The 14,612-nt window shown below is 42.0% G+C and overlaps 1 protein-coding gene across 14 annotated transcripts in view; it reads left to right on the forward strand.

Annotated features, from left to right (window-relative positions):
- Positions 1-14,612, forward strand: part of PTPRT (protein tyrosine phosphatase receptor type T) — a 469,240-nt gene that overhangs the window by 366,423 nt on the left and 88,205 nt on the right. For all 14 annotated transcript variants that reach the window (XM_068912406.1, XM_068912401.1, XM_068912399.1 and 11 more), the window contains one exon: positions 8,135-8,408. In XM_068912406.1, the coding sequence (XP_068768507.1) occupies positions 8,135-8,408 (274 nt within the window). The remainder of the gene's footprint in view (positions 1-8,134; positions 8,409-14,612) is intronic.

Consider the following 14,612-nt stretch of genomic DNA (forward strand, 5'->3'; position numbering starts at 1 on the left):
GTGCTGTCCAGTAGTCATAATGGGCTGGTTTTTGAATCTTTGAAACAGCCAAGCATATTCTCGTAGATAACATCGCAGAACCTCTCTCTTTTTTTCTATATTTTCTGCATAAAAATGTTTACTGAGGGCTATCCTTAATTCCAGCATATTACATTCTGCGGGGAGCTGTTCCAAAGCCTTATAGGGGTTATACTAATCTTTAATAGAGTTTAAATGGACTTAAAATCAGTCCCTAAATAGAGAGAAAATCACAGAGCAGCGTATTGGGTCCCTGCATGTACATCCTAGGTGGCTGTGAAACTCAGTTCATTATGCTTTGTAGATTAGTTTCAGAACTTCTGATCAAAGGTGCTGTGGAGAGTAATAAGGGTGAGAGTTTAGGACGTATGAAATAGCTCACTCACTTGGCAGGAATATATTGCACCTGTTTGAACCCAGAAACCTTTATGAACCTAGAAACCATCGGTGGAGTCACTTCTGAATGCTTGAACATTCAATTACTGGGTTGCAGGAGGAGCCTTGTGAGGAAGTGTTCCCCGTTCTCTCCACAGTGAAGAGGTATAGGAGCCGCAGTGGGGACTCCGAGTCTCCGTGTTAGGCTTTATGACTGTTGTGCATGTAGTTCTTGTAAATTTTAATAGAAAAACACTTATGTATTGAGAGTTTATGTATTTATAAATCATTGTTATAGGTTTTTGTTTTTACCATCCTAGAGCATTTATTACAAAATCCCTTCGATGCAAGTTTGTAGGAGGCACACTGTTAGAGGGATCTCATTTTACTATTTAATTCCACATTTGTTTAAAGTAAGATCTATAGAGTACCAACAGATTTTTACAGATTATTTTTTGCTTCCATCCCTATTATATTTCGTCAGATTTTCTAGTCGAAGGAAACATGTGCCTGGACACTGAAGTGTTACTGGCTCACGGAAAACCTCCAGTGCCTGGATCCCATGGTGTCCTCAGCATCCTTGTTTTTTGTCTGGAACTGCTATGAGGTTTCCTTCTTGTGGGTGGTATTACTTTGGTTTTTTATTGCCTATGTGGCAAAGTCAGGTGTTCAGTTAGATGTCTTTGAGAGACAGAAAGTAAAGCTGTTGATGTTACTCTTCTGTCTCAGTCTGCGTCACTGAAATTGGCTTGGCCATAAAATAAGCATATGCACGTTCAGCAGCTAATTTAATTCTAAATTTGAGAATGGGACAACACGTCAAACTTTCTCCCATTCCAGTATCCTAGAAGATGGTCCTATGTTGTCAGAAAATGGTCCTATGTTGTAGGCCATGAACCTACATGGATATATCCACATATATTTAAATTGGTTCAGCCAAATTTAATGGGGTCACAAGTTAAATGGAAGGAGCAGGGGGAAAAAAAAGCTAGTGTAAGTATCCAAAGCATGGATTCTTTGACTTAGCTGTCATCTCGAAAAATAGGCACTAAAAGAAAAGTTTGACTGCTTGGAATCGGGTAACAGGTGTTGCGGTAACATCCAGGGAGACTGATCTGCAGGGGTATTTCCAGTGAGCAGGCCTGGCGTCTAGTGGGTGAAGATGTATCTGATTTTTGCCATTTGTTACAGCAGGGAGTCAGCATTCAGTGTCTGGAGTTTCTTCGTGCTGCTTGTTGAAGATGTGAGCGAGTATTCTCAGACTACTCCTGTACTCTTAAGAGCATGCATCTCAAATGCTTTTGCACCCTGAATAAGAGGAAGGAAGCTGCGCTGATTGTTTACCCTTCTAATTAACATGCCTTTGACCCTCTACGTAGGCACTTGATGCCTGTTATTTATCTCTGTGCAGCGTTAACTGGCTTGGTTAGACAGTGTTTGATTTTGGGTTTTGCGCTTTTGGATAGTGTTTTCAGAAGTGTTGCACCTGTGAATGCCACAGAATAGATGCAACAAGGGCGATACAGTGCCCCGCTCCATGTTGGCTGCTACTTTCCCCATGCTTTCAGGCTGAAAGGGCACAGCTATAAGGGCAGAGGAGCCCTGCATCTGCTTCATTGCCCTTCTCCTTCATCTTTGAATTAAGATAACGGTTAACAAGGAAACTGCTACCCTTTAATACCAACTTATTTCCTGAAGCTTGACAAACAGTTATCCGGAAGGTAATGTGGCACGTTTGAACCAGAAATGTGATGTTCCTGTTCTCTAAGGGTGGACTGCAAAACTTGTTTGCAATAGGCTATTCAAATCATGCACTGCAAGATCAGCCTCTACTAATTGCTGCTTATTTTTCTTCCCCAAGGGGAAAATATTATTGGAAATAATAAACATCTGATAATATACTGATGTATAAAATATTAAAATTCAATGGAAATCTGTTAAATCTTAAACAGATACAATAACATTCAAGAAATTCTAGATACCAAAATGGGTCAAGTGGGAGTACTAAACTACTCCTGAAGTAGTACTGAAGGATTGTTTCTTTTAAGCTTTAGTAAGTCAGGTAAGGAAATCAGTGTAGGGCCAGGAAGAAATTATATTCCTTTTCACACCCTATCATTATCAGCGATATAGTGCAGCTTTCACCTTGCTAGGAATTACCATGTCAGGATGCCTGCACAGGCTGACCAGATGTGGGATGCACTATGGGCAGCTCTGACACAGCTTTCCCTCTCCACGTTCATGCCCATCCTATACGCAAAACTTGAATCTGGCCTAAATATGTGGCTGGATTTCTGGACGGTAGATGTCTCAGCTCGTCCTCCCATTGTGCCACAGGCAGCATGGAACAAAATCAAGAGCAGGGAAGGAGAAGTCAGACGGAGCCCAGGGATCTCTCAGTAGTAGGGACGCAGGGCTGTGATTTGAAATGTTGATCATCCACGCTTCCGCTTCCACACTGCAAACAGAACTCATAATTTAAAAGATTACCTTGTAGATGATGATAAGAGCACATTTTCTTCCTCTGCAGACAACATTTATACTGTGGTGGCCATTTCAGCTGGTGCTTTTGTCTGTGATTTAGAACGGACCTGTCAAAAACTTTAAATAGCTTCTATTAAAGCAATGTGGTTTTATCTATAGGAAACCTGTGAAATTTATCAAGGAGGCCAATTTTGTCTGCCTTTAATGCGACCATGCAGCTGCACAGCAGGGCAGTGGGCTCCCCAGCCTTCTAGGAAGTTGGGCGTTTCATCAGGAGCCCCCCGTGCGAATCCCTAGAGAGCTCTGTCTGGAGAGTGCAGCTTAGCGATCTTGGGCAAGCCGGCCTTCCTCATCGCTCCTGTGAGCAATGCGGTGCCGCTTGTTTGCGGGGAGGTGGCTCGGAGCAGTTCGGCGCTAGGGAGGCAGGCCCCCTGCTTCTGCTCCCCTTGCAGCATGCCCGCGGGTGCATTTGATTGCAGTGGTTGTAAATGAGGCTGCCTATTAAAATTGAAACTGAAGCCGTAAGTCTGCTGTGTCTTCTTTCGGTTTATTGGTACTGAAGTTGCTGTACAGTATCAGTAGCTTTAACGTGCAGCTTTTGTTGTCTCTCATAATATAAGTTCAATGCATGACATTGAAACTTTCTTTTATCCAGCTGGGCGATTTCAGCTGATGTATTGATTCCTGCTATGCAAGCAGTGTTGGCTGGAAGCAGTAGCTTTGAAGCTGGGAGGAGGAGATCCCCGGGACTTTTTTGCTACTGCCTACCTGGTAGCCAGAATGAAAGATAATAAAATACTTGGAACATCACCTCTATATTTCCTCCTGCCCCCCTTTTTTCCTTTCCTCTAGCACTTCTTTTTGGAAACATACTCCACTTCACACTGCTTTGTACTATGAAATTGTGAGTTGTAACAAGTTTTGAATGGTTGACCCTGCTCAACACTGAAATGTTCAGCGGAAATGTGTCTGCCGCTGAAGGGCTTTCTCAGGCTAATCGGCCTGATCACATTCACTGGGTTGATTTTGAGTTAGTGCCCAGCCACAGGCTTTAGGGGTCGTGATGCATCAAGAAAAGTTTTCTTCTGACAAAGCTGAATTGCGTTTACTCTTGAGAACCGTTGTAGTAATCCAGATATTCTGGCCAGACTTCACGGTGGGTAATTGTATGCTTGCTGCCCAAAAATCCCACAAGAATTTCGTTTTGCTGTAGGATCATTGCCTTTCTATCTATCTCAAGAAAGAGGCACACATTTATGAGAGTCTTAATGCTGGCAATAGCAGATGTGGAAGCACTTGCCATGCCTAGCAGTACTTAATAGTTTAAAGTGGAGAAGCTGATACCTGAAAATGACCTAACGGCAGTTTAAGAGCATCCTGCTCCCCGGTAAAAAGAAAACATGAGGAAAAAATATAACCTAAAAAATAAATATAGTGCAGGAAAAAAAAAAAAAGGAAAGTGATACTGTGAGAGTTTGGTACTAGCAAGGGGTGAACTGCAAATGCTGCACTTCTGAGGGGATGAGGCAAACTGGCATCTGGATCAACCTATCAGAGGGCAGGATGCAGAACAATCATTTGGCAAGAATACAGTTATACAGTTTCCCGAGTGATAAGCTGCAATCTAGAATAGTCTTCAGGAGCAGCCACTCTCTTAGCCCCTTGACTGCTACCTTTGAGTGGCCGCTTGATCACTACCAAATAACTGAGACTCTACGAAAGAAGTGAGGTGAGGAGTGAAGGTCACTGAGTCAAGCAGGTAAAGCAGAGATGCATGTGCTGGAGCCGTCGCTGTGAGCTAGGGCAGTACCAGGCATAAAGGAAAAAAGGCAAAGGGAGGCGAGCAGCCACTCATTCTGCGTTTCAGCAAAGAGTACGTTCTTTAGAAAAAGGGAACAATGACAGCAGTGCTAGCTCAGGTGTTTGTTTCACAGGAAAAAGAGATAGTATTTGAACAGGAGATTAAGGGAGTTTTAACTTGAACACAAATGGAGCATCTATTACATTTCAGCTGAATGCTCATGAACGTGCCATTGTGCTTCCAGAAGCACCTCAAGTTATTCCAAAAGAATAGACATCAAAAGTAACGAGTAAAATTTCCTGATGTTAAAACAGTGAGTTATCCCCATGAAAAGAAGAGTATGAGTTAAAAGCTAAGTAGGAAAGCTGAAATGTGAAAGAATACAAATGAAAGAGTATCTGCTATTACAACTGTGATTGCATATGTATCAAAGCTCTTGCTCATGGTAAAAAAGGGTGCATATATGGGAGGAGCAGGTGATCAAAACAGTCCAGGAAGACTCTGAGAATGTCTTCAAAGATAAATAACTTTTCTGAATCTGGAAAGAGTTCATTTATCTGGCAATTTATGTATATAGGTTATTGCTTACAAGCGCGATACTGAAGAAATGAGGTCGTCCTATGGGGACAAGGCGATGGGAAGCAGGAACCCTTGACTTCTCTGTAGGCTAGAAGGAGTTATATGTATACAAAAGAGGAAATATTTTCTACTGTCAACAAAAGGAGGCATTTGTGAGGGTATAAAACTGAAACCACGCATTTTTTTGGTTAGAAGGTATGTGGCCGATGCCATTAGAAATGTTAGCGACAAGTCTTGCACGTTGGTTGGAAAGGCTGCCGTTGCTTGTCCAAGTGGTTGCTGGGTTGTTGCTGTTCAGAACTTGCACTTTCTTTGGAATTCATTGTAAATTTTGATTAGTTTTTTAGGGCATAGAGTATACTATTTATGCTGTAGTGGGCATTTTAATCAGACTAAAATAGGAGAGGAACATGACCAGGCCATTGGCAGGTTTGGAAAGAGCAGGCACTGATTCCATGTCCTTGAGCCTTTATCTAGGAAAAAAGGGTCCATGAACTTTGTCCCCTCTCCTGAAGAAGGCTTCCTGTGAGTGGTGAGCTGTGTAATTTAGGTGAGCAAACCTGCAGTAGAGAATGAATTTGTGCAAGTAGATATAGGATGCAAATCTCGAGACATTTGAGGAACTACCTGGAGGATCTGAAGGGCCTCCAGTTTTGAGATACTATCAAGGAAACTCCATCATCCAAGCTGTCTAAAAGGGGTAGTAATATATTTCTTATAGAGCACTGTGGTGAAAATGAGGGATCAGTTCAATCTGCAGTAACAAAACTGAATGTTGGTATACTCAAATACAGAAGGTGGCTTTCATTTTTTTTGTCCACAGGTAGGTCTAGCCTGCCGTTTGGTGGTAAGAGGATCACGTATCACCTTTATGTTCTGCCAAGTGTTCTCACAAATGCCCTTCCTGCACAAGCACACCAAAAACCAGCTTCTCACTTAAAACCTTGTGATTTGCAGATGAATGCTGACCCGCAAGAAGTTTTGTGGTTGCAGATATTCTTTTCCTCGTTTGATAAATTTGTAGGACAGGAAACTCCAAACCGAAATGCATGTTAGTTTTGGTTTTAACAAAATAAATAAAATCCGTATTCTATTTTGAGCAATGTTTAGTATTATTACCAGAGTGAAGGATCGGAATAAGAATCTGTGGATGGTCTCAGTAAACAGTGGCCAGAGAAGCAAGTTGTAAGTTTCTCTTGCTAGGCTGGGAGGAGTGTTCGTGTTAGATGGGATTTTACTTATAGCTCAATAGTATAATACTGAAAACGGAAACTTGTTAATCTTTATAGAAATCAAAAAAATAAATATCAGAGAAGGTTTAAAATATTTTATTAAAACTGCGAGTCAGCTGAAGGGCTGAGGAAGGTTTCCAAATATGTTAACGGGACGTCATTGAAGTCCACAGTCCCTACATCTGGTGAGTGCATCTTGCTGCATTAACAAATGCTGGTAGCATGCCGCCTAAGGACAATTTCAGTGCTAAGCAATTCACAAACTGATCACATTTGTAAAGATTATTTGCTTTCATGTCCGGCAGTGGGAGTCTCCCTTGCTGATAGTTTGCCAAATGATTCACTGACCACTTCCTTGTTAACAGTGAGTACACCAGATACCCACAGAAGTAAAATAATAGTTAATCCAAAAACATGAGCTAAGGTTTGGATTTTTTTATACTGCTGCTTATTTAAGCTGCCACGGCTTTGCTTCCCCCAGAAGCACTGATGAGCCATTGCAATGCTAGAAATTTTTCTAATCAGTCTTTCTGCAACAATGAGCCAATGCAGGCGGGGAGAATGATATGCTGCTGGCGGTTTGCTGTCTTTTAATCCATCTCCCCTGTCTAACTAAACCAAAGACCAGCCTCGCACAGGCAGGTGAGGGCCGTGTATGTGAATACCCTGTCAAAAAGGGAAATGACTGCAGTGGCATCTTTCTTTGTCAGATGAGTAAGTAGTGTTACACAGACAGTATATCTGCCTCAGCTGTAGCAGCCCTGAACTTAAATGCTTTGTTAACTGCCTGAGAAACATAGCAAAGTGCATGTGGATGCCTCGCATCCTTCTTGAACCTGAAAAAGTAAGCTAGAAATATCAAGAATTGCTATTAGGTATCACAGAAGCCCAAAATTTAGCAGGGTTGTGAAATGATTAACATTTCATAGAGCTGGAAAGAATGTGAGGATTTGTTTACTGAAACAAAAGTGAATTGGAAGAGCTATAAAGGCAGCTACTCCATGTATAAATCAAACTTCTAGTGTTGGAGGTTAGGAGGAGATTTACCATCAAGGATTAGTATATTAATGAGAACTCTTTATCCCAGGATATGACCCAAAAAGTAATGCAAGGAAGTGCCAGAAAAGGTTACATTCCTAGAACTTGTGAGATCTTTTTTTGTTTATTGAAACTAGTTCTTACACCCTGAAACTGTTTCGAAAGGGATCTAACACCGTAGCCACTTGTTGATGTCTTTTTCTACTGCAATCGCTGTTTGGCCTGAACAAAGAGTTCGTAATTTGGTGGCTGAAAAAGAAAGCAATTGCTTTCCAATATTCAGTAAATTAAAAAGTCATTATGGGTTGGATATTTTATTTGGTACCTCCTTTTACTAAATTGTGGCATCTTTGAAATCTATTTGGACTTTCACAAAGATGCATCTTGACTAACTGAAGCAAAGCAGCAGAGCAAGCAATCAGCATCTTGCTTACGTAATACCACTGAGTTGTCACTGCTACTGCAGTGCTCCAGGAACGGTATTTGCTGTGATGCCCTAGAAGTGTTTTTTATCACTTTGCCTTTTGCTTTTGCTGTTGGAAAGTTTTTGGTGTTTAAGGCTCTTGAGGTTCTAACCTTATGTTCCTCTCTCTTTTCTCCCTCCTAGTGTCTATCAGCTAGTTGTCAAGGAAGAGAAGCCGCAGAAAGCACGGAGAGCTGCAGACATCATTGAGTGCTTCTCCGTGCCAGTGAGCTACAAGAATGCTTCCAGTCTGGACTCACCCCACTACTTTGCAGCCGAGCTGAAGCCCATCAACCTGCCTGTCACGCAACCATTCACAGTGGGTGACAACAAAACCTACAATGGCTACTGGAACGCTCCCCTTTCGCCCTTGAAAAGCTACAGCATATACTTCCAGGCTCTTAGCAAAGCGAATGGAGTAAGTGCAGAGCAAATTAAGCTGGATCTGTACATATGACCACCTCTGTCTGTCTTTCCCACCTTTCTCTTTCCTTCTCCATCAGATGCCAGTTTATGTCCTCCTTGTTATTACCCTCTTGCAGAAATTTGGTGAAAATTAAACATGCCACTACTTGTCCTTCACTCAAATCTCTGCCTAATACTCAGGGGGACCAGAAACCCATGGGGGACCAGATGATGTAAGGGCACATGTTGGGTAATTGGCAAGTGGTTTACAAAGTGGATTGCTTAGAATTTGCTTCTTTATTCTGGTCTTTTTCCTTGCAGTTACATTGACATCAAAGTAGGAACTGTTGTCCTTTTAAAATGCAGAGGTGCTACATCGTGGCATTCATCAGGGCTTGTCATTTTGGAGCAGACATTATGAGATGAGAACTGCCCAGAAGCTATGAAGTTGGATTACCCTCTAGCTTGCGTTTGGTCACATCATAATTTAGCCGTTATGGTTGGGATTTTCAGCTTGAGCAAAGTGTAAGTTAGACTAGAGAGGAAACAATATGCATGCCTTTCTTGCTCCTTTTGGATATCCTGGCCTATATTTTCATAAATACTTTTTGTGTTACCAAGTTTAACGTGGAGAATACACAGGAAACTTAGTCACCTCTGTTCTCAGACTGAAATGACATATGTGTCAATCCCCGACAGATCCAGTCACAGGACAAGTGAGGAGCTCTTCCCTCTTCCATTTTTTCCATTGCAGCCTAAAATTGCTTGTGATACTCTCTTTTAACTTGCCCGTTGCCGATCCGTGAACAGGCGATATCCAGCCTGAACAGTGATTCACCTTATTCCCTTCCTTAGCTTTTTATCTTTACCTTCTTACTCCCCGAATTGTTTTTCATTATCATGTAACGTGATATGATTTGGCACTCAGGCCCCATGAAAAATCTTGCAGCATTAACGTGCAGTCAATAAGTTGGGTAGTTGTATGTGTGTTCTTAGTACATTTGCCAGCGCTTTCATGAATCCAGCTTTTGCTTGGATAAGTTCTCCAAGACATCACCTCTGAAAGAGCAAAATCAGAAAAATCAGTCAAAGGTGAAAGGCATCACAGGTTTGGTCTCCACTTGGAATAGAGTCTTTTACACCCAAAAGACAGCCATACATCACAGTGGACTGCGTGTTGTTTAACAGGCTAGCAATGCCAATGAATGACCACAACGTATCTTACTGGCTTAGTGCCTCCGTTCATCAGCGTTCTCCTGCAGAGTATCTGCTGTGTGGCTGACGAGCACAAATGCCCTCAATATTGTGCTGTTTTTCACCTTGATTTCCTTGCTAGTCAATATAGACTTCTTCCAGCGCTACTCAATTAATTCAATTTTCGATTTGCCTTTATAGAGGAAATTGTGAAATGTATGTATACGTCTCTCTGTGTCTAGTTAGTTCCCCCATGTGTGCTAGTTAATTGCTACTGAATGGATCCCCAGGGGAGGAAAAACTTTATTTGCTCAAGTACAATATAATGTGCTGTAAATGAGTAGTATAAATGGAATTGTAGGCTCCACTTGGCATTCAGGATTAAGGCAGTATTAATGTGCAGTTCCTGCTTTTACTGGACCCCTGTAGTTGGCAAGTTGCATCACACTGTATACAAGGTCAGAGGGACTCAGAAAGGTCTGACCTCGGTTGTTTTAATAGGAACATAAGACTGAAAAGGACCACTTGAGACACTAAAATTAGACACCTGCACTCAGATGTTATACATATTACATCCAGAAGGTCAACCGAACACTTATTCCCCATGTTCCGGAAGCAAAACTTGCTTTGCAAATTCTTACAAGAAAGTTTAAGACCAATTAGTAAAAGCCGAGAAGGCAGCTAGAGGTGTATTGTGGGAGAGGTCCAGGTCGTTGCCAACATCCCGAGTCCCTGCAGTAGCAGAGAACTTGTATAAGTTCCCAAATGACCACTGGATATAGACTATGCTCCGTTTGCTACAGATACAAGCAAATCTAGCAGTCCCTGCCAGTCTGACCTGGAAAAACTGTGATTTTGCGTCAACTGGACTATTCTGTAATTTTCAATTACAAGCAGAAATATAGAATTTTTTTGCTTACAGAATCTGAACTTTCAAGCATAAATAATCAAAAAAAAGCCTGTGTGCAACAATATGCAGCTTGTGAATACGGGTATAAGAAATACCTTGCCAGACAAAACAAATTCTTATTTGAGCAAGCAGCTGCCTCTTGTATTAATAATTTGTGTAGGTGCAGTATATGCTTATGTATCCTTAAAGTGCAGTTTAGCTAATAGATACAGGAAAAAATATAAAGAAAATATGGCAGGATGCCATCTGCTGGGTGCAGGTCCGATAGTGGAATTTGGCTCTACAGCCGAATAACTGTGATACTTTCTGTTTCGTGATGAAATCCTTAACTCTCACATTTCAAACGTTAGAGTCTGATTTTCATGCAGTCTTTTACAGCTGTAAATAATGAGTTTTGTTTTGTTCCCAGAATTGGTTACAGGTATAATTTGTGTTTAGAGCTCTGAGTAGACACTTGGCTCTACCAACTGAGCAGTGTTGACTGTGCTCTTCATAGAGCCTGCAAATGCACGGCTGCAATGTGGCATTTCTGATAATGCGCATCTGCAAAAATTCTGAAACACTACCATTTAGCAGGATTAAAGTACAGCCTTCTGTTCCCTTGCACATTAAAACCTTTTTAATAGAATATTACCACTCGTATTTTAACTAGGATATTCTGCAGTTACATTAATCACTGGCAGTTTTGGAATGAGGAAACTTCTTTCCACGCCTGGAACCTGCAATGAGAAACCTTCGTGCAGTGAACCATAACACATCTTCCTTTGGAAATGTAGGACTCCAGGGGGGAAGTTTAATTTGGAGAAACACTCTGTCTTTGATCAAAAAGCTTGATTAAGAGGAGGTGGTTGTGGTTTAGGGTTTTCTGCATTGTTTCCGCGTCTCTATACGTGGAGGGCTGTGCTCATTTGGCGTTCTTGTCTGCTCTGTAACCATTAGCCGTGATTGTTGCACTGAAAGGAACATAATTAACAGCTGGGTACAGAACAAGTGTGACAAATTGCTGCAAAATCAGATCGTGAGCTTCCCTGCCTTCTCGTGTGCAACGCTGTAGTTGTTGTTTGCGAGTTTCAATAAGATAGCTGTCGCTCGCTGAATTCTGTTCTCTGGACCGTCGCATGAAATTTGGTCGACGTGGTGTTGCTTCCAGACGCAAGTCTAAATAGCACATGTGTGCAACAGAATATTTTTTGGCTCTGTCCTACAAAATGCTTCCAAATTATGTGCGTTTAGCTCCTAGGGACTGTCAAAAGCCAGATGCTGAACTGAAATGTGTCAGTTTGAGGTAAGAGAGGAAATAAAATTAAAAAAAAAAAAAAAACAGGAGAAAACAGAAGCTCCAGGTTTTGTGTGGGTGAGAAGCACAATTAGTTACTGTTTATGTGTTAGAAGGAAATGATACAAGAAGTGACACAAAAAGAAGAATAGACAACTAGCTTCTCTAGGTGCCCTGGCAAAATCTCCGCCACGTGCCCCCGCAACCGCCATTCGGGTAGTTTACCTGGGATTTGCTGTTTCTCCCAGTGCCACCGGCAACGGTGGCTGTCTGCCACCACGGGAAGTTTCCCCTGCCTGAAAAACCCTCCTGTGCTCAGCCCCTTCACAGCACTCATCCTTGCAACACTTCTCCTTGTGAAAGGTGAGGCCAGTGCGAGGTGGCAGTGTCACGGTACTCCTCACCCACTCCTACCGTTGTCCTGGCTTAATAATCAAAGTTAAATGTTGCAGGTTTTATTGCTCACGAGTTCTTTCTCTGGGTCATCGTGGGTGACAGTCTCTGGTTAGTGATCCAGCAAACACATTCAACTGGGGAAAATTCTTTAGTTGCTGTGAAACCTGCCTGCATTTTAAATAGCGCAGAAACTAGAGCTTCCTAGAAATCCTTCCTGCAGCTATTGAATTTTACACCTCTGGGTTAAAAAGAAATCTGTAGCAGTGCAGTTGCAATCAATAATTCTTGGCCGTTTTTCCTCTAAATGGGAAACGAAGCAGGAGCCTTCATAGCACAGCTGGAGATGATGTGGAAGGCACTGCCAGCTGTTTGTGCAGCCTGGTGGTCCAACAGGTGAATGATGTTTTCAGGCCAGGAGTGTGGAAGTAGCACCACAGTAATCAATGAGAATATTATTTTTGAAGGAATGATAGACTCTCCAGAGTTTCTCATTGATTTTTTTTTCTCTCTCTGATGAGTTGTACTACATGCACAATTGTGCAGTTCATTATTATCAGGGGACTTCAGGTTGGATTTCTAGATGTTGACAGGTCTAAGCACAATACAGAACATCCTTCTAGGAGATTTTGGGTGTATGGTTAGAGCTGCCAGCACTTAAGGTGAGATTCATCCCTGTGGCAGATGGCCCACAGAAAGCTGGTGGGGTGCTTAAATTCAGTACGAGCCCCATTCTGAGAACTTGAGTAGTACCTAGGTACCTACATGGCTTCTGCAAACAGAGCTTTGAGGAGCTCTATATTCATTGCGTTTCCAGGTGTACAGTTTTGTTCAGTGTTTTGTTCTAACCCACACGCTGGAGCTTCTGGGGCAAAAATACAGCAGTTGTGGAAACACTATGCTCTTTGTAACCCCTTGTTTTCACATCTGCCTGGGCCTCCTTGCCAGAATGTGTGGGCCCAAGTGTTTTCTTGATGGTTCTATTATTCATTTAAATAAAATCTTCTCGTTTAACTTTAGGTTGGGAGGTTGGGAGATATGGATAATAAATGATTAACTATATATCATGTAAGTTCTTATTTTAGATAACAAAATAAAAATCCGCAACACTAAAACAGATACCAAAAGTAGCTGATATTGGAAAGGCAATATAAGGGTTTGGCTTAGGCCTCTTGGAGAATTAACAGTTTTCTTAAACTGGCAATAGAAATTACAGGGGAGTCCACAGACCCTGCAAAGCCACGCATATGATTAAATTTAAACACAGCGAACAGTTACCTTCAACGAGATCGCAAAGACAGACGTCACTTAGAGCTCCCCCAAATTTGGGCAAAATTTGTTAGGAATTGAAAAAATAATTCTGTAGGGTACTCAGCTAATAGGGCCGTGGTTTGTTTCTTGCAGGAGGCAGGTTCCCTACAAGCGTGTTCAGCATAGCTCTGGGACACAGGGTGCTAAAGCTGAAGTTTGAAACCGAGTAGGAGATTGGTAATTACTTGTCCGTATCATCCGTGCACCAGCCAACGTGAAAATTGGGTGCTCTTGCTTTGAGCTCCTTGGTGAAACTGCCCGTTGCGGGACAGCCTTAAGCAATTAGTGCAGGGGCAGCGGTTCTCGCACTGACGCTGCCATACTCTCGTGACAGCGAATGCTCTGCTTAACTTAATGCAAAAGCATAATGATGGTAAAGGAAGGGAAAATTGTGGATGTGAAAACAGATGGATGAAAGAGCCTGCTTCTTTTATTGTTCATAGTCTGTAAGCAGCAAGCTGTCATTTAAAAAAAAAGCATTCGCCCTTTTAGGTTGTGAAGATGCAGCTGTCGCATAAACATATGTCCTGCTGCCCTCATAACCCCTTTCTGCAGAAAATTATTTCCGTCCAAACGCTACAGAGATGGAGGCAGAACTTGTCATCATCCAGTGCGCTTCACTGAAATGTGCTTTTGGGAACCTAAATGAATAGTAGACAGGATCAGCTCCCTGTCTTTGGAAAGAAGCAAACCATATTCAGAGAATGCTAAAACGTCAGAGTCAAAATTATAGAAAATTCAGAGGTCTGCCCTCCAGGAGAAGCCTATCAGGGTACGCCGTAACTGTGGTGTAAGCATAGGGGAGCCAGGTCCAGAAACTAACCTCCCAGAAGCATGTGCATGTGGAAGGGGAAGGTTGGATCAAGAGCTGTAGCATGTGTCATGCAGATGGAAACCTCAATGTTTTCCTGCTCCTGGGGGTTTTTGTTAAAATATACCTACATCATTCTACTGATACCTGAATATAAAATGCCTACGGTACCATAACCTGGCAGTGCTGCACCACGAAAGTAGCAGTGGTACAGGGATCTTAATGTGAGTAATTCCTGTGACTTTAGCCATAATACAAAACTGATATCTTATCCTAAGTATGTAAGATCTTGGGTCATCATTAAGATTGTTGTGGATATAAG

Source organism: Struthio camelus, chromosome 18 (assembly GCF_040807025.1).
Source record: "Struthio camelus isolate bStrCam1 chromosome 18, bStrCam1.hap1, whole genome shotgun sequence".
NCBI lineage: Eukaryota > Metazoa > Chordata > Aves > Struthioniformes > Struthionidae > Struthio > Struthio camelus.